Source organism: Dicentrarchus labrax, unplaced genomic scaffold (genome assembly GCF_905237075.1).
Source record: "Dicentrarchus labrax unplaced genomic scaffold, dlabrax2021, whole genome shotgun sequence".
Classification (NCBI taxonomy): Eukaryota; Metazoa; Chordata; class Actinopteri; family Moronidae; genus Dicentrarchus; species Dicentrarchus labrax.
In genome coordinates, this window is record NW_026136724.1 from 6,135,754 (window position 1) to 6,160,889 (window position 25,136).

The window sequence follows — 25,136 nt, forward strand, 5'->3', positions numbered from 1 at the left end:
AAGGACCATTTATCTGGCACACTGTTACTGATTAGCAGCTTATCAGGTCGCTGAGGCTGTAGGGGTTGAACGCTGTTTGTAAAAGAAAACCTGCAGTTCACTGAGCTGAAATGTTTAATCTGTGCCAACATAGTAAACCAACAGTACTGGGAAACAACAAGTTTGAGTTTACATTTTTCACAAAAAGCTCTCTGTTAATTATCATCTAATGTAGTTGTGTGTGTGTTTTCTTACTAGTCAACAACAGAACAATATCCAGTTTCAGGGAGCTTAACAGGGTCAGCTGGCGGGGAGGGCAGGCTCGGCAGCTGGAAGACTGGCTGTTTCCTGAAGTATTTATAACAAAAAAGGTTTAAGAGGAGGCTGCTATGGTTTTACTTCACAATGGCCAGGGTGCAGCTGAAACTCAACACAACCTTATCCCCTTCCTCACTCACCAGACGAGGCATCCCCTGAAGAGACAGCTGGATGTGAAGGGACTCATCCTCCTCATCGTTAAAGATGAAGTAAGCCAGTGTTGCCCAAGTGATGTTTATATGGAGACGCTGCAGAGGTCAACATCATCGCATTTCTGTCAGGCAGGAGCGTCACTCACTATTTGCAGGGGTCCCCAAGCAATAAGGGACACTTACTGTATGACAGCTCAGGTGATCGGAACCAAATTTCCACAATAAGCAATGCCCCACAATGTCCGATACATACCTTCTTTTTGTTTTATGCTTGAGTTTTTACTTTGTTTATCTACTTTTTGTCTCAGCTCTCTTCTCAGCTCGTCCATGGTAGTTGTATGCATTGACTTGAGTTACACATGCATCACTTTCAACAACAATACTGTCAAGACATGTAAATTAACCCTTGTGTTTGTTGATGTTGGCTTTATAACAAAAAAATATTACATCAAATAATCCTTTTATTTTATTTTGACCTTTTTGTTAGTACTGAAGTTGTAACTTGTTCTTTTGCCACAAACTGAACTTGCACGTTTGATGGTGGTGACAAAAGAAATGAGAATACAGCATTGTAAATACACAAAATAAGGAAACAATAATGTCTTACATGTTATATGAGCTAGAAATGGCCTAGAAAGGAATGTACAGTATGTTACATTGTGATGCTACTTATGTTTGGGGTCATAGAGGTCCAACGCAGATGAAAATCCATTAACAAGGTTTAACAACACAAGTAATGGGCCATTTTCCTTATGGACTTCTTAAACATGCCATGAGTTCAAAACCATGTTCATAAGCAATTCTCATCAAAAGCCATTCAGTGTCAAGCTGGTATGTTTTTTTAACCCAATATTAGGGCTAGAGTTAAAGCTGCAGTGGGTAATAAAATTTTTTTAAATTTATTTTTTAACATTTGCATACAGTAGTACATGATTTTATAATCTGTGAAGAAAATCAGGTTTCTCTGGGTCATTGTAGTGCTCCTGATGGCTTTAGCAAAAATCCACCGGGCCTGAAGAGAAAAACAACCAATCAAAGCCAAGAAAGACAGTTGATTGTTGAGTCTCATTCCAGGGCATTAAATACAGACGCTTTAAATTATTATTATTAATATTGTTATTATAGATTATTATATTATTATTATAGATTATCTGTTTCATATACAGGACACAGTCAAAATTTCAACAGTAATGGCAAAAATATATTTTTTATGAAAGTTACCTACTGCAGCTTTAAAATGTGCTATATGAGTGCACTATTTATGTACACAAACTTTACAGAATCATAAACATAAGCTATGGTGAATTAAAATAAATACACCACAATGAGAACAAAGATAAAGTAGACACAAGTGCAACTAGGAAAAGCACATTGGAGAGGTAGTGGTTGGATTCCTTGCAGCATTCCTACAACTGTTGGAGGAACAGAGAAGTAAAATACTGCATGAAAACTATGTGAAAAAGGGGAAATGTAAAAAAGAATCCCTGTAGTGTTTTTCTCATTCACATTATTTCTCATTCAGTAAAATGACACTCAGGTGAGCCTGTGACCCCGCCCCCTGCGCACCGAGCGCTCTGATTGGCTGGTTCGAACACCGCTGCCCACAAACACAGCAGCGGAGAACATGAGTAACTCCCGATAACTGCGGCACCAACTCAAGATTTCCACAAGGAAAAAAAACGCTTTAAATGAACACAAACTGCCCGGACTTTCTGCTGCAAGACTCTGTACCCCTCCAGTGGTGCTGGTAAGTTTAAAATGTAACTTTATCTCCGTAGGGGAATTAACGGGGGTACGTTTATCCCGAAAGTTTTCGCCTGTGCTTTAGTTTCCTCCGGTTCTCCCCAAAATCCATGAGGGAGCCTCGTGGAAGCTGTTCGGGTCCGGGTTATAAAGTACTGGCAGTACCGTTGTTTCTGTACACAACTTAAAGTCCAGCGTGTTTTTAACCTCTCTGAGAATATAGACGTGTCCAGTAAAGCTGCCAGGAGTTCAGAAATAACGCAGCTTGAAGTATAACTGAAATTGAGTTTGAGAGTTTTTACATCTTTTTGCCTAAAACATCTTCTACACAGCTAGCTTAAAGTGTGTCTGCAGTGCTGTTCACTTCCAGCTCAAGGCTTCGTGTTAACCACTTAACTGTTCAATACACGACGTACTCTCCTTTTCACACCAGCCACAACTCAATTTAGATGACAGGGCTGCGAGTTAAACCAATTTACATCCCCGCACTTTGCAGCTTTCACTCTTACATAATGACAGGCGGCTGATTGGCACTGGTGTGTGTGTGTGTGTGTGTGTGTGTGTGTGTGTGTGTGTGAGAGAGAGAGAGAGAGAAACAGCAGCTCTCAGTTGGCAGGTGGGAACAGACAGGTGAGGGGATCTGTAGTTCACTGGTGCACATCTAACCCTGGAGAGAGTGCTTCCCAGGGTGCATGATGGTAGTGTGAGTTCGCAGTGGCTGATGAATGCTGTGTTTGTGAGGAGTTCATTAGGAAGAGCTAGGTTAGGGTGGAGGGTGACGTTCCTTCTCCTGTGGGGAGAAAAAGGCCCTCTGCTGGTGTACCTATTGTACCAGGACAAAAAAGATGGATAGAATATATGAAACCTTGTACAGAAAGTCCTGGTTTCCTGTTGGTGGGGTGGGGTTGGGGGGGGGGGGGGTGAAGGCAAGGCTGTGCAGGTGCTTCCTGCAAAGAGGGTTAGACCGGGGGAAAGACCATTCACACACTATCACAGACACTAGTGATGTTTATTTTTGTCCTCCATAACAAGATTTTGTTACTTGACCTTGTAACTTACCCCGATAATGAGGCTGAATGGCCGTTTCCTTTCACTTCAGTCACTCTGTATGAACACTTGAAAGTGTGGCTGTGAATAATTTTTTCCACTGTGATTTCTTCTGCATGTCATCACATTTTATTTTACACCATTACACAGAATGTGATATAAATGTAACTCATGACTGGAGAAAAAGGAAGGAGGGTGGGTGAATGAGAGAAGGCGTGTCACTATTATTCATCCTCACATGCTGTTCAAAGATTAACTACAGCGTTTTATTGTCGCACACTAATTAACAGCACATCCAATCATTTCCAGCATCTCTATTGATCCGAACGCCAATCAGCCGATGGGCAGGCTGACCCTGCTGGTTGACCTGCTAGGCTTTTAAAAAACTGGCTTGTATCAAGTTGCATTATGATTGGCAGTGGTCAGTTAAATATGCTCCCTGTGTGAAAATATTAACCGCTCTAAGCTTAGTGTTTATACCGAAACACACCTGTCTTATCAGCCCCAGGCCCACAGTGAAGCTGCACCAGAGAATGTGTCCATCCCCACTCACTGAGACACTGTTATTGTTCCCTGGACGCTTTCCAACCACAGAGAGTCAAACTGAATGTTAGTTAACACTGTCCTGAGAAACCTGGGCTCCCCAGCATTACATTGTTATCCTTTCTTGGCTATTCAGTTTTCATCTGGTAAATGCATCTCAGAAATAAATGGATTTGTGGAACTGTGGAAAAAATGACATGTGTAATGGGACAGTTGAAGTGACAAACCCAAAAAGTTAATGAAACTCTGCAATTGCCCTCAGTCCTATGGACCGTTTTACCATCTTTTAGTTCATTGTTTTGGTTTTACAGCCCGAGCCAGATATTTCCCCTAAGGAGTTGGCAAAACATACAAAAACATAGTAAATGTTGGACTTATGTGCCAGGTGGCCAGAAACAAGACTTAGCAGCAGGTGTAAATGGGTGCTATAACAACTTATAATGTGTAGTATATGTCAGTTATGTGTTTACAGCTTGTTGCGCTGCCCCCATGTGGCCAGAAAATGTATTAATGCAATTTGACAGTCAACTTACCTTTTTGCTGCCATTTGGATCTACAATGTACATTTTATAAAGTTACCTAGTACAGCTTAGATTTTTGAAGATTTTGTAGGACCATATTACAACAACAGTACAGTAATGTAGGTCTTTATAGATCCAGTTGGTGCATTCATTAATTTAGTTAAACTTCAGCAAGACTTGTTTTTGTTTTTGTTTTATTTTGGGTGGGAAGACAACTTACTAAAAGTCTATTTGTCAGCTGGGCTTCACTGCGTCAAAATGGAGCTGTCATCTTCGTGATGTTGTCGTCCTTTTAGACTGGACAATGATCTATCACCAGATCACTGACCGTACAGTACAGTGCTCTGTTCCGGACAAAGCTGTCACTGCACAGCTCTCAATGAATGAGTGCACACAGGAGCAGCAGCCCCATTTCCAGCTATCTTCATAATCACCATCTGCTTGATCTTTGGCATCAGGCCTCACAGTTTGGGCCTGCCAAGGCTCCCAAAAGAAGTTAAGACCGGGGTGCGCACACATACACACACATACACACACACACACACACACACACACACACACACACACACACACACACACACACACACACACACACACCCCACAACAGATGAGACAAAGAAGGCTTAATGAGTTAAAAATGCACGTGGGCACATATGGACTACGATGCTGCGTGTGTGGACACAATGGAGATGATAATGAAATCTTGGATTACCCCTCATTTATTTAGGGTAGAGCTTACAGGAGGGGAATAGTGGGGGGTGTGTGTGTGTGTGTGTGTGTGTAAAAGTGGGTTTGTTATTCTGTAGGTGGATGCGTGTAGATACTGTAAATAGTTGCACTATAGGGCAGACATCATGCATTATTCATAGATGGTGGTGATATTTGTATGATGGGAGATTTTGAGTAATCCTTGTATTCTTATAATAATAATAATGATAACAACAGCAACAACAACACAAGTATTAAGTGAATACAGTTTTGCAGATTAGGCACATTAAAATCAAACTGTTTACATTCTCTGATATTGTCATATCCTGTCAGCACTGACAGTTTATCCTTCCATTTCATTGTCACTCTGTTAAAATACATCCTTTAATCACTCTGTTTATGGGGGTGTGAGCTTGTTTCTGCTCACTGATAATCTAAGGGAGCTCAAGTTTCTCCCACCATGTCTTAACACTGGTGAGGCTGATTAAGGTGAAAGGTGTCCCAGTTTTTAAATCCCACCCCACCTCCCCATACACTAACCAGGATTATTATGTGACAAACAAATGTGGCTAATTAGGCTGAGCTTGACGACCCCTCAACCTTTCCCGTCTCCTTGGCCTGACCTTCTTTGAAGAGTTGGGAAGGGGCGACTTGACTGTTTGGGCTACAGAGGCTTATCTGAACTGACTGATAAAGCCTGTTACACAGCAATGATGTGTGTTTGGCAATTAGTGGAAATTAATTATTGGCAAAACTCTGACACAGAATAACATGTGGTGTGACTGGATTTAGAATATCACACGTGTTATCAGTAAAGGAAATTTAAGGGTTAATATAATTAACTAATATGTAATAGAGGAGGAGCCTGGCCGTGATTCACAAACTGTATTTACACTGGTAAGTTTACAGTATGAAGGCATGGCAGTTTTTGGCTGCTAGACAGAATATCACTTTTGAAATCAAAAGCCTTTTGCAACCACTGGTTCCCTCCCGGTACGCCTATGTGTCAACAGTTTCACGTCCCAGTTCATTAATTTAATGAACCCATGATGAGATGCTCTTCTGTTCATTATGGGATGACCATCAGTTCATTTTTTAAACAGCTGCAGAATGGTCAAGCTGGTTTGGTAGTGTGCTCAGGTATTTTCAAACTGCCGGGCCTGCTGGACGCCTGTGCTGCAACAGAAACAATGATGTCATTGCAGTGGGTGTGTGTGTGGTCGGTCGGTCGGTCAGCAGAAACAGCCCGGAGTGGGCATCCTGCCAGGCCTGCTGCAGCTTAAAAGATGCCGTGCCTGTGTGTTGGTCACTGCTGATTGACACAGTCAAGTGACTGCTGACATCATGTAGGCAGGGAATTCAAAAATGAGGAAGATGACTCTGAAAATGGAAAATGTTTAAACTGTAGGTTCAGACTTTACAGTTGGCACAGACTGGTGCCCTGATGGAAATCCGTTATAAAACTGTCTTGTTGTCATTTGGCTTTAGCTCTGTTGAGTAATATACTCAGAGTCAAAGTTCTGAGGAAGATATGTCTCCAAAATGTAAACAAACCAGTGCATGTGACGTGTCACCTGATTACCACACACAGCCCATTCATTCATCTTTTCCTTAAATGGCCAAAACTCACAGTATTATTGCTGTTTCAAGTTTGTGTGACATGTGACGAGAAATATCTTCATCAAGTCATCTTAGGTATTTTGTTTTAATTTTATTTTCTTTACATTAGAAGGAGGTTTTTTTTGTGTGTTTGGGAGCTGGTCTTCTTCCACAGTCTGCCATGTTGGACCGCCATGTTCCTACAGTAGCCCAGTTTGGACAAACAAAACACGCTCTAGATGGGGCCTTATGTGTTTTTTCGTAGGCTTTGCTGTCACCGTAGTTTCTCTACACGTTTAGAAGGCAAGAGGGTATTCAGTTGGTTGCTATGTGCAACTTCACTGCTAGATGCCACTAAATTCTACTCACAGGTTGTTAAACATATTATCCCAAGTGTTTGGATTTTAAGACGATGACCATGTGACTGCCAATAGTTTTTGTAAGGCTACACAAGTTGTCCTTTTGAAAAGCAACCGAGTTGTAAAGAGGGGATGTCAGTGGATCAACATGTTTTGAGTAAATACACGGCTGATTGTATCTTCTGTTTGACTCCAGTGACAATCTCGTTTGGCAGCTCACATGCAAGGTACGGATCGCTGCAAACTGATCTCTTTTTACAGACCTGGAATCAGCTGGTATCAGTTCCTCTGCTGGTCAAGGTTGTTGAAGGGAAGGCAGGAAGCCTGATCCTGAGTCAGCACTGAGGGGCTTCGAAAGTCCAGAGATGACCCAGTGGCGTGTGGTGAGCTGTGGATTAGCTTCAACAAATCAAAATTGGATTGGCAGGTGGCTCCCACTCATTCAAGCCTTTAAGATGGACTTTACTCACAGTATCACACCTCTAAGGAGAGCCTGCTCCAACAAGGACAAGAGGAAGGAGGCCAAGAAATGTTTTAATCCTGCTTGAAAGGGGGGTAGTCTTTTACCATGGAACACCATGATGAGCAAGCTTGTACAGGCCCAGGGGGGACAGAATTGCTTTAGAAAATAAAGTTAGATTGAAGATGTCGTGCTCAGTTTGACAACAGACCGTTGACGTATATTTACTTTTTCATTCTCCTCAACTGAATGAATTCCCCTCTCGACACAGTGCAGCCGGGCCCCATCTGCAATGAAAAGGGGGAGGCCGGGCTCTAAATGAAACGCTCCTCCGACAGGGTAATTAAGTCCAGACACAAAGGGCTCAGCAGGAAGGAGTTTAATAGAGGAGGAGTTAGTATTCTCCGGGGGGAAGTTGGGTCCAGTAACCCTTTTGGACTGCAGGGAAGAGGAATGGCGCAGGAGGTTTGCTGGCCCTGAGAGCTGGCCTGCAGCCACTTCACACACCACGGGTACTGAGGACACACACAAAGATATTACTCATCCGTTTCTGCCTGCTGAAGTTATCAAATTAAACGCCTAAAAATAGGGCTTCTCACATCAAAAACCTCTCAAATCAGATTGTGTCCAGTAGAATCCGAACTCATAAGCTTTCAGGTGTAAAATATATGATGTAGAAAAAGCATAAGCATGCTCGAAACAAACAAGTTTAAGCCATATATCGGGTGAGACACAATTAAGCGTACAAATAGGCATACCAGTCTCTCCATTAGGGCGCTCATGATGTTGTATTTGGTTGTACACACAAAGTTATGGAAGTAACTGTGTGAAGACTGGGAAAAGAGCTGGTTAAATTTTCGGTTTTAGACAGAGCAATCCCATTTCTGACTCGGAAAGGTATCGGGTGTGGGGGTTTCAGATGCTTTTTCCTGATTGGAAAAGCAGTTCGGATGAAGAATAGTGACCCTTATAAAGACTAAAAAAGAAGACATCACATGCCGAGTGGTGAAAAGTAGAGCATAGGACATGTTTTCCTTTTTTGTGATGTTTTTGAGTTAATACGGGGGTTCAAAACTTGTCAGTATTCCAAAGAAAAAGCTTTCAGGTAAAATTAGGCAACATTATCTCACATTATGAGAAATATTTAAATAAGGCATGTTTTTCCATCTAAAAGTCCCTTTGGATGTCCCAACCTACAGGCTCAGAGTTACTGTTGGGTATACAAACAAAGCGGAGGAGGGAAAGCTGTGCAGAACACATGCTATCTTGAACACATGCTCTAATTGTGCTAACTTCCAGGGAATTAAATGATGAAATAAAACCTTTTTTCTTTTTTTGGGGGGACCTCCACAGAACACCTCCAGAGACCCCAGAGGTTTTTAAAACTGCACATAGCTGACTTTGGTTAGAATTTCTTTTCTCACGTGAAATCAGTTTTTATTCCCCTGACACACACACACACACAGTGCCATATAGTGTACAATCAAAAGGACATCGCTGCCGGAACATTCTACTTTTAACTCATTACATAATGTGTTCTCATTTCTGTATTGCACTTATGCACGGGTGCTCGCATGAACCGCCGGCCTGCCGTGGGCTGCATGCATGCGCCACGTGCTGTGTATGTTGTGATGACGGAACGTCGTGGAGGCGGATGCGCTCTGCTGTCTGGAATAGCGTTGATCCTCTTAAATGATTACTTGCTGCGACCAGAGAGAGAGGCGACCTGCGTGGGGAACATGCGGACAGATGTCCCACCCCCCACCCTCAACAAAACACACACATATACACAGCATCTATGTTTAGTTCAGGCTAGAGGGAATCTCTACGACTAGATCATTTGCTTATAATAGACTCCAAGTCCATTATCCCGCTCATTTGTACCCGGACAAAGGCAATTCCTCTTATTTACTCAGCACCTTTTCCTGGCACAAAGTGGATTGTGTTGAGTACTATGAGGACAAAATAGGCCTCTTAATGAGGAAAGTTGGCTTAGTTAATTGTGGTTTGTTTATAAGGTACATCCCTTCAGAACAACCCCTTCGTAACTGCTCAGTTGAAGTTGTGTTTTAAGAACCTTGTTGGACGCATTAAGATAAATTGATTCGCCATAATCGTTAAAGGGGACATATTATGCAAAACCAACTTTTTAATCATTTGATTATGTACATTTGGGAATCTGGAGGGCCTATCAGCAGGCAAAGTGTGGGGAAAAAAATGACTCAGTCATGTTTTTAAGGGATGCCTCAGTCAAAATACAGGAGATAAATCACTCAATTTCATATGTTCAGAGTTTTTGACGTCATTTTGGCTCCATGTTGCCACCCACCGCAGTTTACTTCCTGTGTTGACTATCGGAGCTCCACCATTGTTACTATAAAAGAGCAAGCTAGCAGAGAACAAGCAAACAAGCCCAGCCTGCCAGCCTAATGTCTGGGCAAAGGCTTCAGCAGACTAACTGTTCAGTCATTGGCTGCACAGAACCAACACTAATTTACATATCTATGAGCCACTGGATTTATTTTTATTTTTGAGGCAATGTCGGAAAAACCGGAACGTGTCTGAACCACTTTGTGTCGGACTGTTTTCACAACCTCGGTCAGTACAACAGTGGACCGGCTGAAAGACTGTTCCTGAAAGAGGGATTGTACCAACTGTCTGTGGAGAGACGGCAGAGGAAGTCACTGTAAGTATTTTTAAGAATTTTTTTCATTGTTCGTGTACCGCTAGCACATGCTAACCGTTGTTAGCTACAGGAGCCTCAGTGATGCTAACGTAGTTATTGTTTGTTAAATGTTTGTTAAATGTTTGTTAAATGTGTGCAAGATGAACATGAAACTTACAAGGTGAGGTTCATTTATTAAGCCAGCTGGTGCAGATGTCTCCATATTCTCCCCTGCTGATATTTTTATAGAGATTCACACAAAGTTTATGCCGTGAATCATCAAGCTTCGTGCCGGGGGGACACAGCAGCTCTGTGATGTCACTGTGTTACTATAGTTACTGAGTCTGTCGGACTTTATGTTGTAATATGAGGGACAGTGTGATCGTTAACCCTCGTTAAAAGCTACCAAAATACCGGGAGTGAGTTATGGTGATTATTTTGTTTGTGTAACTTATTAACGTGCTAACCAGCTGGGGCTAGCTTCGTTGTGTGTGTGTGTGTGTGTGTGTGTGTGTGTGTGTGTGTGTGTGTGTACGGTGTGTAAATTAACTCGACCTATGTGCACCGGAGTTAACGATAGAGCTCCCACCAGTGACACTGCTTTATTATTTTATTTTATAACTTAGGACTACTGTGAGCCACAATGAGCTGTTGTACTTGTATTATATTATACTGCATTATATTACACTGTGTATTATATTATACTGTATATTATATTACACTGTATATTATATGCTGTCTTACAAGTAACACTGAATCTGCCTTGTTTTACAGGTGACCTGATGAAGCTCAGGTGTTCCTGGACTCATCAGAGGACAGAGACAGCTGCAGCATCAGGACAGTCTGGGTATCCAAAGGAAGACTCATGAAGATGAACACTGACTGCAGAGCTCCATTACTAGATCACACTTCAATATACTAGAAACTACCTTGATGGAGAACATGATCTGCACAGTTTACATAAAAGTTCTAGCTTTGTTACTTACAACATGTGTAACTGGAATATGAATGAAATATAAATTAAGTGTTTTACTTTTAAGAGGAGTTTTGGTCATTTTTAAATTCAGTAATAAGTGTGGTTTTATATAAATAACATGTTATTTCACAGAAGTTTTATGAAGATTTCCTGCATGTACAAGAGTTCTATCAATATGAAAATGTGAAATTTAAACCTGTAACACAATACATTACTGTCTCACATTCAAACTTTATTATGTTGGAAGATAAATGACATCATAATATATAATATAAATTATAGATTATTCAGTGTGTATATATACAGTATTTTTAATGGGGTTCAAACATAATTGCAGCTTTTACATATCTGAAGGTTAACTTTGGTAATAATACTTTCAAGTTAAAATATCAGACTATTCGTTCATTCAGACTAGCAGTTTTTAAACCACATAGACAAGTTACTTTATTAGATGAGTAATTCCTTCAGTTATGTTGACATGTTGTAGAGGATAAAGTATTGCAGGCATATAATATGTTTAACTTCACTGGGCTGTGTAGACTGTAGGTCACTGCTCACTGCTGTACCTGTAAAGACAAGCATACAACACAGTGTTGGTTCTCATAATTAAGGTATAAACACCAACATTATGTGATAGAGGTTTTTATATCAGTATTTACCTGTGGAAAACGTCACAGAAAGCTGTAATCCTGATTGTTGATGTTGTTCATTTCTCCGTGATTTCAGGTCAGACTCCCGCTCTAACATGTCCGGTGGTGAAGTTTTTGGTTTAGAAGCAGTTATTGAATTAATATTGACGGTAGAAATGCAGCTAAACTCAGTAGCAGTGAGGAGCTAACTGCCCGAAAACAACGGAACGCTGAGGCGGAAGTGGGAGGGGCCGGAGCGTCATCCGCGTCATAATGCCTACCAATCAGAGCAGACTGGGCTTTTCGGGAGGGGGGCCTTAAAAAGACAGGAGCTAAAACCGATCGTTTCAGACAGAGGCTGAAAATAGGTGCTCAGCTATAGGCAGTATGAGAAAAATTTGTTTTTTGAACATTAAAACATCTAAACCTATTTTAGTAGAGCCATAAAATACAATTATGAACCTTTTTTATTTATGAATTCATGCAGCATATCTACAGGTCATAGACTTTGTAACTGCATTGCCACTGGGAATTCAAGATCATTTCAGTCAGTATATAATTGGAATATTACACAATACCTAAAGCAGTGTCTGTAATTGCATATATGTGCTGCAGTGCTTTTACAAATGTAACATCTGGAAAAGCTATCTGAAGTAAATGCTTAAATAGTATTTGAATCCATTCAATCTGGAAATAGCAGTGTTCCCGAGGGGATAAACCTCTCAACAAAGCTTTTATTTCACTTCTGACAAGAAATACAGGTTAGTCAACCCAAACCTGACCTGGGTCTTTTGTGCATCAGGTTCCTGTGTCTCATTCACTCAGTTAATCCTTATGGGGCTTTAGAAATATTGGAAAGGCTCACACGTGTACACCTGAACAAAAGCTAATGTTCTTGTAATCCTAACAGAGAATTGGGATCCTTGGAAAGTTGGAAAAAGTCTGAACAAGGGTTTCTCAGAAACCCCAAAAATAATTGTTCATTGATGGTTCATCATGAGATCATCAATCAGTGATGTAAGTTGATCCATAAAGAGGCTCGCCTGCATATTTGGCCCCAAAAATCATCTCAAAAACCTCCAAGTCTTGATCCAAAATCTTGTATGCTGACAGAAGCAGGGAGATGGCGGAGGAAATTACAGATGTATGGCAGAAGAGTGCCAGCATTGTGTTTTCTCCCAGCAACTGTTGGGGAATGTGCGTGGTAGTGCTCAGTGTCACAGTGTCGAGCCTTGCCCTTTCAAGCGTGCCACTCCCAAGTTCACCACCACTATAAAACATGTTTTGTCTTCGCCTCCCCTTTTTGGCGTCGATTCTCTCGCCCTCCTCTGTGCTTGACATTTGACTGTGTGTGGGTGCCTTTGGTCCCTGTAGGGAGTCGTGCTCTCAGGCTCTGCTGAGGCCCCAGATGCACACAACTGGAGTCCAGAGCTAGAGATTTGCCCTTTGTCCTGTGTTGTTGAGTGTGACCCTTCACGAACGCCTGCATGCTGAAAAGAAGCAGAACCATTCTATTCTATAAATTCGTTGCCCTCCTCTGAAATCCTAGATGTCGTAATTCCGTCACTGTTTCGGGTTATTCCGCTTTGTAGCCTTGGGGACACTTCTTTGAAAGACATCACTGACCCTTTGAAAACCTTTTTCAGGCTTGGCCTAGATGCCACAAATCAATCTTTTCAGAGCTGGTCCTTGACCTTTTTCGATCAGTTAATGATATTTCCATCTTGTACTTGATGCTAGAAACTTTCATTGAATTTAATCAGTGCAAGAATCACTCAAAATGCAGTTTCATTTCTTAGTTTTAATCGTTTGATCTACTGTTTAAAGTATACTATGAATGAAAGTGTTTGCGCCATTGTCTTTGACCAAACATCAAGGGTACATTGAAGATCTCAGGCTAATTTCACTATGTTCCACAGTACGTTCCCAAAACGAGAGAATGCAAGGGCGGAGGCATGGATGTACTGTTCCATACTAGACTTACTTGTTAAAAATCCTGCATCAAACAGCACTGTACTCATTAAACAGAGCTTGTTGGAACAGCTGCAGAAAACCAACATCTGTGCATCTGAGTCGATCATATGATGTCATGTTCCTTTCTTTGCTTTCTTGGGGTTTTCTCTCTCCAAGGAAAATCTGTTGGAACCCTTTCCACAGTCCATCTCCCTTGATACCTACATCCTCAACCGTCAGAAAACACCAGGCCCTTATTGTTTTCCTGCTTTCCAGTCAAACTTTCTGCTGAGTGCTGGTATGGGAGGTTGTGGGAGTGCTGTGGTGGGACTACAGGGAGAGGAGGGGGGGATGAAAAGGAAGTGGAGGTAACCCCCCTCCACCTCACCTCCGCTATTCCCTCTCATTCCATTTCACTGCATCCTGGTTGGGGAGTTCCTGGTTTGGCTGCTGGTTTGGAGATGGTGTGTGTGTGTGTGTGTGTGTGTGTGTGTGTGTGTGTGTGTGTGTGTGTGTGTGTGTGTGTGTGTGTGTGTGTGTGTGTGTGTGTGTGTGTGTGGTGTGGTTGTGTGTGTGGGGGGGGGGCAAGCTAACAAAACAATGGAGGCTTTGTGAAAGGGTCCCGCCGTGACAGGATTGTTGGGTGGGGGGCGGGGGGGCGGTCAGGGCTTAGCGAAGCGTAGCCACTTCATTAGTCAGGGCTCTCCTTTTGCACCTCCTCCTCCTCCCATCCATCCTCCCTCCCTGTCATGCTCTCGCTGCCTCTCCTTCCCCGCTCACTCGTGGAACCACAGAGGCAGGAGCCGCTCTGGCTGGAGAGCACTGAGCGTGGCGCTGGGTTTTGACGAGGATGTCCTTTTGAGGCTGATCGGAGTTGTTTGGTGCAGTTTCCTCACTCGGTACCGTACTGTTTTTGTTCTGAGGTAGGTTGTCTTGTGTTGTCATCCTTCCTGCCCCGTCCCGTCCTTTTGGCCGCTGACTTGCATCTTCTCTCCCGCGAGCTGCAGTTGTGGTGTCAGATGACTGGACGCAGCACTCTCAGGCTGGCCCTTTTGATGAACAACAGAGGATGTGATTTTAGTGTCTGAGGCATTTCTAGATGTTTCTGTTTCTCATATCAGTTTCAGCCCTCTGCGCAGGATGACATCAGTGGAAAACACCATACATCTAGAAGTTTCACAAACCCATTTTTGTGTGGATATTTAGGTTTCCATGAGGTATTTGCGTGTCTGAGGAGGATGGGGGGTTGGTGACGGTGGGGGACTATTGTCTCAGCTGTGTTGACTAAATTATCAGTGTTATTAGAATCTACGTGCTTGTGATTGCTTTCTCCCCCCACCCACACAGCCTCTCTTTGTCAAACACACACCCTCAGGGACATGAGCGTCGGGGTAATCCTTCACATCCTGTATGGGAAAGGGCAGAGAGGAGCACTCAGACTAACCCCATCACTTCCTCGTGAGAAAGTCCAATCCAGTAAAACTCAAACAAAAACCACATCCCGGCTGGTTTTTACCCAGAGGGCCGTTCACAGCATCCTGAGTGCCTGTTTGCAGCTTATATCCTGTTAAACTGTCCTCTGTAATGTTCATCCGTTATTACTTTCCGTTATCACTATACAGGGCATCAGAGTTACATGGTATTCAACTTTACCCGCTGATTCACCCGGACAACCTGCAGAATTCATGTCTTATAAAGTTGATTACACACTCATTACACAGTGAATTGGAAGAAGACTGAAGGCTGTCTTCTCTGCTCATAGCTGAGGCTTTTTGCAGAGGAATCACTGATAGTGAGGGCTGATATATACTGTAGATGGACGAGCCAGTTGTCTGAAATTAGTTTAAGACTGAATGGACTTGATGGGATAATCGGGGTATGTCCTGAATTAAGCTTAAAAGTCGCTGTGTGAAACCAATTAAGCTTGCAGGTCATTCACAGGGTTTTCTCATGTCTCACTCCCGTGTCCCAGCAGTCAGACGGCTCTGGAGGAGGGCTGGATGATTAAACAAATCTATTTAGTTACCAACATCATGATTCTCTTAATGACCTAACTTCACTATTATTGCATTTTAGCATTTAATAAATAAATTGTCTTAATTCTGTGTACTCAAAATAGCCACAATAACCAGAGATATCAAACCAAAGACCATCACCTGAATTTTTAACTGGTCATGTGATAATAATTCAGTACAAACGTATAGTAGTAAACCAACATGAGAAATAAAATGTTATGATGTATTAGAAAAATAACTTATCAGAATCTATAATGTGATATAGATTTTAGATTAAATCGTCCAGCCCTGGGTGAGCTTTACATGCATTTTAATTTAGGGTTGCAACTAACGATTGTTTTCATTATAGATTAATCTGTCGATCATTTCCTCAATTTAATCGATTAGTTGTTTGCGGCAGCTTTTCTAAAAAGAAAAAAAAAATTGCAATGTATGTTATGTGTTCTTGCATTTTTTTTGCAAAAGACAGCAATATTTTATTTATTTTTTATTGTGTTAATTAAAAATCAAAGCTGACTTGTTCCAGTGAGAATAAAATTTAAGTAATTTGGTGATGTATAGCTCAATGTTTTGCGAGGGGGACTGCTATGAATGGTGAAACTCGCAGGAAACTACGATTGGTCAAATTTGTGGAATAGACAAAATTGCAATTCCATGCAGAATTCACAGGGTTGAATTTGCGTTACCTGCAACTTCCTGGAGGGACTGAAAAAATGTCAGAAAATGTTGATCACAGTGGCTCAAAGCTCAAAGGGTTTGTCCACAACCAAAAGAATTCAGTTTACGGTCATAGAGGACTAAAGATGTTGAAATCCTAAGAAGTTTGATTTGGCAGGAGGAAAAGGCTCCATTGGCTCTCTCAAAAACCTGCCTACCAGAACCTCTAAAACTGAATTCACACATTGTGCCGCCTTTGTGTAGACCATACACAAACAGAGATCTCAAAATATCAGTTTGTAGTCTTACAGGGAGTTGCGTGGTGGAATATTTCTTGACAAACTGTTTATCCATCAGCTCAGCGTTTCTGCTGGTTGTCTGGAAACGCCGAGGTGATGGCAAGACTCCGGGTAGTTACTGCTTCTCGCTTTTGTTTACCAAGAAATAGTTCCAGTGTATAACTCCCCTTTTCCCCCTACTCTCTTTAGACTGGTATCAATCTTAAAATCTCTTAAAATGTCAATGTGTTTCTTCACAACTGCCTGACTAGCCCATAATCAGATACCATGTGCATCTTGATAAGCCCTTTTCAGAGACCCAGAGGCGACCATTTGAACTTCTTTACTGACACTGTCTTTGATCTGCAGCGTAATAGAAGTACAACTGACTTGTCGATATTATCTCTTTTTCACCCATCTCTCTGTCTTATCTTTCCACAGAATGAAGAAGTGAATCATCTGTGATTGCAGTCATGGCTGTCCAGACTGGCATCCAGGTAGGCTCATCCCATCTAGATAGGAATAGATGTACTTTGGAAATTTATTGGAAGTGGTACAGGTTGAAGATCAAGAAGCAGGAAATTTCACACGATTGTATTTACTTCAAGTCTCAATGCATTAGTACTACTTATAGCGCCCTCTTTTGGTCTCTGTGCCGTTCTTAGTGTTCAAACAGTGAGTCACCAAGAGTATTTGTGTGCCAAATTGGGGGAATGTGTTCTCAGACTGTGCTAGAGTTATTCAGATTAAATAAAGAAGTGCAGACATCTGTCTCCCACTCGACAGCTGTGGCGAACCCACCTGTGTTACGGCATGCCGTCTTGTTGTTGTTATGCATGTCTGACGTTCCACTGCTCGGACCCCGAGGAGTTTCTCCGCACATTTTTTAGGGGGAGTGGGTGGAATGTACAGCACTTTTTCCCTTTCCCCTCCCAGCAACAAAGTGTCAGCCATCCCAAAACCCAAAACAACAAACGTATCGTGTTACAGTTTTGTCACATGGCAGCACCTCATTGCGGAGGGCTTTTCTCTGTCATCTGGTTTGGAAAGTCCTGGCGCTCCCCACCCGTCTTGGACTGTGGATATGCAAAATATGTATCCCAGTGCTATGCACATAACATGTGGCAGGAAACCTCTCAGACTGATGCCTATGTGTTGAGGAGGCTGTGAAAAGCCTCCCCCGAGCTGCTGATGAACTGTGGTTAAATGCTCTAGCTTCAGACACACCATATTAACCCCAAAGATGTGATAATTAGAGGGTTTTTATATTTAGATTGGTTTATAAGGTGCATTATCTCTGTGGGCTACCTTATGTTTCTTCAAAGTCATTGTTGCTTTGTCTAAAATGTTGGTAAGAGTAGTTTACATATAAATGAATAAATAAATAAATAAATAACCCTTCAAGGACAATTCCTGTTTATAGTACATCTCATTCCAATTCATTCAGTGCTAACAGTGGTGATTTTTAAATAGGCATCTCTATAAAGAAAATGGAGCAAATGCAATAAAAGTCTCCCATTTATCTGTCTGTGATGGGGAGACAAGAATAAATCTAGTAGTGATATTGCGTGTTATCAAAGGCACCCTGTGAGGATATTGATCCATATCAGGCTGTGGCGGTGCTGCAGAAACTGTAACGCCGCAGCTACTTCCAGCGCTCAGCTCAGAGCTTCACTGCCCATGTAGAGCACAGTCACATCCGATAACTGGTCACCCTCTGACTGCTCTGTTCACCCATGCTGAAAGTGTATGCACTCATGGAAGTTTAAGTAGCATATGGGCACATCTATTAATGCAACAGTGAAACACAGCCATTGTAAAATATAATGTCTGCAGGTTTTGATTTCACGTCTTGGATGTCTGAATAAATCTCAGAATTCTTTTGTGATATCCACAAATACCTCTCACTAAAAGCTGACAAATGCTAGTTTTTAGCTTCACACTGTTTATGAATTTACCTGATGGGGTTGGGGATTTCTTAACAAATAATCCTTCAAAGTTCAAAAATGGAAAGCAAAAACGCTGGAGTGACGAGGTTTAGAAGTACATTAATGAGCAGGGTTGTGGAGGTGTTGTCTTCTTGTAGCTTCTTTATCATGTAGCGCTATAAACTGAACCTAAATGAATTTTGCTTTTAGTAGGGGAATAGTTCTCTCAGTAAGGGAATTGGAACAAGTTGTAAACACAACACTGATATATTATCACCTAACAAAGCTAATATGGCGTGACGTGGTAGCAAACAGTTGGCAAAATTTCAAGTTTGTTTGTTTCTGGTCTCCTGATAAATGCAAATCCAATGTTCACTCAATATTCGGCATTCACCTTTAGCTTTGTTTTGGTCTCCATTCACGAACATTCTGGCTCTTATGCTCCTAAATGCTCCACTATGTTTGCTAGCTTGTTGCTAACTTTGTCACCTTAACCAAAACAAAAAAAGTTGCTGTAATATTAAAAACAACAAGCTGAAAGAGGTTCATTTCTAGCTACCACTTTCACATAACACATAAACATTTGACCCATTGTTCATGTACAAATACTGATACATGCAGCTTTAATTAAACCATTTGTAAGGCATGTATATTTTTGTTTTGGGGAGTTCTGTCTCTGCAGCTTTCATATTTTCTATTCTAAACACTCACTCTAAATATAGCCTTTGGGAGGTTTGGTAGTGTTTGTGATGGACAGAAGAAGAAGCGAGTTGTCAGCATGAGCAGAGATGCACACTGTGGCTCAACAGACATAAAAGAGCAGCACCTACAAAACCTTAACACAAACTCTGAGGAAGATGGCACTGATTGATCACAGTTGACAAGTTGGAGGAGCAGTCCTCAAATAACCCACCTCTTCTCCAGCAAAATTGTCTTGCAAGATTTCCTTAAATTCCTTATTAAAACCAAGGTTACGTGGTCTTTTTTTTCCCCCAGCATTACAAATATCTGAAATGAAAGTGACCCAACAGAATGCCCAAGTAGCTCTATTACTATTTGAAAAGGGCAGCATGACCTCGTTAGTTCAGCCCGGCCAAACCAAACAGCTCTGGGTTTAGTCTTGATCCCGAAAGGTCAGAGGCCATGAGAAGATTTCAAAAATTGCAAAGAGGGTAAACAGTGCTTCACATTTAATAAAGGGGTGGAAAGGTGTTTTGGTTTGATTTTAATTTAACTTCTAGTTGGAGTTGTAGCTGAACATTTGACAAAGCTATAGTGAAAAAACTTTCATTTCTCATGCTTGTTGTTTACAGACTTCATATACATGACTTCGTACACATGATACTGTCATGAGAGCAGCTTATATAATGACTATAGAAAATAACATCACGAGGTGTGTGTGTGTGTGTGTGTGTGTGTGTGTGTGTGTGTGTGTGTGTGTGTGTGTGTGTGTGTGTGTGTGTGTGTGTGTGTGTGTGTGTGTGTGTGTGTGTGTGTGTGTGTGTGTGTGTGTGTGTGTGTGTGTGTGTGTGTGTGTGTGTGTGTGTGTGTGTGTGAGAAATTTCAATAGTGGATTGACAGGATCATTTTTGGAACATATTGCTACAACCCTCTTTTCCCATTGGCCTTCCTGCTATTGAATATCGTTTCAGGGAGTTTAGTCACCCTTGCTAAACGTACAGTTACAAACTGCTCGGTACGCTGCATTTCTTACCAGGATTACCAAGCTACATTCCAGTATCTAATAAGGACAGAAGTGGGGAAAGAAACTTAATCTATACTCAGTGCAATGTAGATTTTAGTTGAATGAACTGAATGCTCGCTGTGATCCTGTATACAGTCAGGTGACAGAGTACAAGGTGGATTATCCTGTTGTATATTTACGTAACTTCTAAACCTTACGCTACGCTGCCTTATTTTCTAATTAGCTGCATGTGGAGAAACACATATATGTTGTTGTGAACCTGCGCCGTGGGCAGCCTGCCCTTCTGAACTGAGTTATGTAATGTGTGTGTGTGTGTGGTGGGGGGTGTGTGTGTGTGGGGGTCAGCTCATCCCTTTTTGAAGTGAGGTAACCTTCTCAGTTTTTAACGGCAGGTTTTTTTTTTTGACACTTTTGTTTTTTTATGTTCGTGTTCCTCAGTCGCACATATTTGTTCCCACCCCGCCACCCTTTTGGGTTCAAAGGTCACCCAGGATGGCGGGTAGTGTTGAACTTGAAGAAAACAAAAAAGACATCCCAAAGCACTGATGTCCATTTTGTTTATTATTTGGCCTTAAGAGTTTACCTGATCAATCAAATCACATGATTAATTTATTAAGTTGGTCCAATGAGTTGCCTCCAGTTGATTATTAGGGGGCATTTCACCGATTTCACACATTATGTTCAGTTTACTTGTCACGAGGAGTTCTCAGCCTGTGAAAACAGTTGTATAATGTCCTTGGGGTTCTGTATGAAGTGTAAAAAAATGTTTCTGCTTGTCCTTGAAACATACAGTAAAGTCTGCATAATATACTAGAGGTGTGGGGATTGAAAGAGGTGCGCATTTAGGACGTCTAATGAAAGATGCTGTTAGGCTGCATGGGAATTATAGGATCCAGTGTTTTTACAGCTTGGACCATACAAAGTTAGCCTATTTCAGCCTCTGCTACTTTGATTTTGACCGTTCCTTTTTCAATCTGTCTCTTGAGAATAGAAGAAGTACAATACTCGATCACTGGTGTATGCCCTTGAAGTTATAATTTAGGTGTAAGGTTAAGGCCAAATTTTAAACAGTCCGAATGAATATAGACTCATTGTCACCCCCCTTAATTTGACAATCTCTTCTATTGAAGCATTGTGAGATTTAAAGGTTAAACTTGTTACACCCTCAGTTCCCCTCAAGTTGCCTTTTTAAATAGCCCCAGTAAATAAAGAGATCTTGGCCACGCCTTAAACATTCAGTATCTGCTAGAGCCAATGCTTCATGGAAGCGATATCACACTACCATACACACACATTTAACCCGCAGGGAAGCTCAGAGCATCAGCAGAAGTACATTACTGTATAAAAAGCTCTCTGTTCGACTGGCCAGAAGGTTTCCTGTTTGTAGGCCGAACACACACAATGAATTTAGGGCCTCAACAAGACTCTGCCTTGTTTTAAGCACAATAACCCCTTCACCACAGTGGACTCAATGTCCCATTATTGCTTGACGACATGTGATGGACACAAAGATTAAAGGCTGTATCTTAAACAGATGTCAACAAACTAGATGGAGTGGGGGGGCGGTTATGTAATGTCTGGACAAGTCGTCATAGTGCACATCTGCTGCTGGTTTCCAGATTACCCCCTCCTGCTGCCTGCGAACAATTAAAATGTTAAGAATAAAAAAACATTTTTTCCTCCATCTTTTTCCTGAAAATATATCTGACTTAATAATTTCATTAATGTAGGTTGTGGCTGTAAAACCAAGAACACTGAGGCTACACATGAATAATCCCTCTCTCCTTTTTATGTGAAAGAATTGTCAGTGCAGAACTGAAGTGACGAGAAGGGAACGGGAGGGAGGGGTGTGACAGTGGAGATGGATATGTTGGGACATCAGTGTCAAGAGCCGGGATCAGCGGCTCGCTCCAGGCACTGAGCCCCCGACTGTAAACCACTGCGAGACACCCATTTAAGCAGTCAAGTGCAACAGCATTCAATTGTCTCAGTTTTTTCCTTTTTATATTTGAAACCAAAGAAAATAATGACTGTAAGGTTGTCTGTCAGTGGACAATGAAAGATGTTCTAAAATAAGAGGTTTTGGTGGGTTGTTGGGGGATAAAGCTGAGGTTGTGGTTTTTACCCAGAGTAACCACAGTGGTCAAAAGTTGAAGCGCTGCGGCAGCGTCGGAGCGCACTGCGAACTCCAGTAGAGCATAGAAGTGAGTGTGGTATGACGGCATCCCTGCATGGATGGGTCACTAAAATCCCTCTGATATTCTCACAGTGCAGGGCTGAATGTTAACTAGAGTATGATAATGCTGTACTGCTGGCTTGTAGAGACAGTTGGCTGTGGAGAAACTGCTAACCTATATCCAGGGTTAAAAAAGAAATCCATAATAAGGTGTCTCCAAAATGCTATCCTGTTGTACAGTTTTTTCCCCACAAATTGTTCACTGTATTTGAGGAAAATCCTCAGGCTCATCTCACAACACCTCACTGAAGAGATAATGTTGGTTCTGTTTTTTTTTTCTTTTTTTTTTTTTACTTGTCTGAATGACAAAAGCAGACGTGAGTCGTGAAAGTCTGGAAGGACTAAAATAAAAAGCAGTTAAAGCAGCTACAATAAACTTTCATTTTGTGTTGATTCCAGTGAACCCTGTGGACAAAATCAGTAGTGTTTCCCCCCACCTCATTTCATTGATTCAAGTGGAATCCCACCCAATGGCAGGCATAAAAAATAACTAGACAGAAATAGTCAATTGTCTTTTTTGTTTATGTAGGTTATATAGAGGCATCAGTATTAAATTGAGACTATTTCATAACCAGTTAAAAAAAAGCTGTAGTAAGTTTAGGCGTTTAAGTTTATAGAAAGACAATAAACGCAGGTCTCATGAACATTTTAACATTTTGGGAAATTGCTTATTTGCTTTCTTGCTGAAAATGGATCTGGCTGGTAAATGTAAGGCTACAGCCAATAGCTGGTTAGCATAGCTTGGTATAAAGATCTGAAACAGGGGGAAACAGCTTGCTTGGCTCTGTCCAGAAGTAACAAAATCTGCGTGCCAGCACCTCAGAAGCTCACTAATGAACACATCTTGTTTATTTAATTTAATAATTTATTTAAGATGATAAGTTGTGGTTTCACGGTGCGGGAGTATTTCTTGGCTGGGCCTAGTGACTTCATGAAGAACAAGACAGGCGGTTTCCTGTCTTTATGCTAAGCTAAGCTAAGCTAACAGGCTGCTGATAGTAGCTTCACATTTAGCATACAGATATGAGAATGGTATCAATCTTCTCATCTGACTCTCACCAAGAGAGCTAACAGGTGTATTTCTCGAAATGTTCCTTTTGAAGTTGAATATCTTAAAACCATGACTAACTGAGAGTAGATCAGATTAGGCAGATGTCTCAATAAGTGGGCAGCCACACTAATCTGTTGTAATATTGTGTCAGAGTGTGTGTGTGTGTGTGTGTGTGTGTGTGTGTGTGTGTGTGTGTGTGTGTGTGTGTGTGTGTGTGTGTGTGTGTGTGTGTGTGTGTGTGTGTGTGTGTGTGTGTGTGTGTGTGTGTGTGTGTGTCTAATCTTTTGAGTCATACAAGGAAATTATGTACATCATATTAATGTTATCTTCTTCTGAGATCTTGGAGGTTGCTGACCTCGTTGATTTTGATTACACACACACACATGGTTACAAATGTTTCTTTCTATCAACGTGGATGGAAGTCTTTCATTTAAACATCCTTCAACTTCCTCCTCCTCGTCTCCAGGTGTGGTTCGGTGAGAGGTTCGATGCCCCGTTGCTGAGCCCCAGGAGCCCTCGCAGCCCACTAGCGCAGCGGCACGGCCCCGGCCTCGCAGACGTCTTCCAGTATGACCAGTGGCTTGCAGTGCGACATGAGGCCACCCTGGTACCTATGCAGGAGGACCTGGCCATCTGGCTCACCGGCATGCTGGGTAAGTGCTGTGTGTCAGCCACAAAGTACCGCTTTTACTGGTTTAGTCTCATTTGGTCTGTTTTTTTGGTTTTTTTCCACCTCTGACTGTCTGGTATCATGTTGTCTTGACATCTTTTGCGTAAAACAGATGTTCATTTTTGGGTTTTGTTTTTTTTCTTCTGATGTAGGTACGTGTATTCATACAACAGAGTAAATGTGCTTAAAGCTGTGCATATGGCAGTCATCACTGGGCAGTTGCATGCTAACAGTTTGCCCCTTAAGGCTAGGAAAATACCAAAGCACAATTGACACGGGTCTCCCATGTAATTGGATTTGGATGCTGCTATTTACAATCGGGCCTTAGCAAACCATAGAAATAGGAGTGGAACAAAATCCCCCATTTGGTTCGTCTCTACCATTATACTGACATCTATTGTCCCTTACGATACAATGGAGCAGTGAGGAAACTGAAGCTGACTGGAAACTGACTCTATTGTTGACTGGTGAAACCAGGTTTTTTTTTTTTTTTTTTGTCTTTATAAGCAGACAGTTCAGATTTTCTCATGAGGAATGTGGGCAAGTACTCAACCCCTCAGCATGAGTTACTCATGACCGTGGTGACCCAACTGATAGTCAATCCTGAGGGGCCAGATAGTGCAGAAACAGGTGGCGTGCAACGGATAAAGTTTCTAGCCTCGAGGCTCGGCTGTTGTTGTGTGGAAAATAAACTTTTGTGGAGAAATCTTTGTCACTTAATGTTATAGCTGTTGTGGATTTTGTCCCCAATGTAAATTCACTTCACATGGCCTTTGTTGAGTTTCCTGGGGCAGTGATTTACAATAAGGGGTCGTGGGAGTGCCATAAGTCCTTGAGGAGTTTGTAGGGGGTGCTCTGTTGAACTGTCAATGTGAAGTGGTTTTGCGAGGTCCTACAACAAAAGCCACCATAGAAGGGAAACGCTATTGAGTGAAGAAGAATTC

General features: G+C 41.8%; 1 protein-coding gene and 1 long non-coding RNA gene across 3 annotated transcripts in view; one reads left to right on the plus strand and one right to left on the minus strand.

The window, feature by feature from the left end:
• Nucleotides 1-2,057: 2,057 nt before the first annotated feature.
• The window catches only part of gas2l3 (growth arrest-specific 2 like 3), a 30,540-nt gene continuing 7,461 nt past the window's right edge, over nucleotides 2,058-25,136 (plus strand). The window contains exons 1-3 of one of the 2 annotated variants that reach the window (XM_051392757.1): nucleotides 2,058-2,196; nucleotides 17,044-17,099; nucleotides 23,989-24,175. In XM_051392757.1, coding sequence (XP_051248717.1) covers nucleotides 17,076-17,099; nucleotides 23,989-24,175 — 211 coding nt within the window. In that variant the 5' untranslated portion in view covers nucleotides 2,058-2,196; nucleotides 17,044-17,075. Of the gene's footprint in view, nucleotides 2,197-14,384; nucleotides 14,576-17,043; nucleotides 17,100-23,988; nucleotides 24,176-25,136 lie in introns of those variants that run through there. The other variant, XM_051392758.1, reaches the window with a different exon arrangement.
• Nucleotides 11,282-14,094, minus strand: LOC127359077 (uncharacterized). The gene is made up of 2 exons (XR_007882596.1): nucleotides 11,730-14,094; nucleotides 11,282-11,636 (listed from the first exon to the last, which is right to left on the minus strand). It is a non-coding gene; the product is annotated as an uncharacterized LOC127359077 (long non-coding RNA).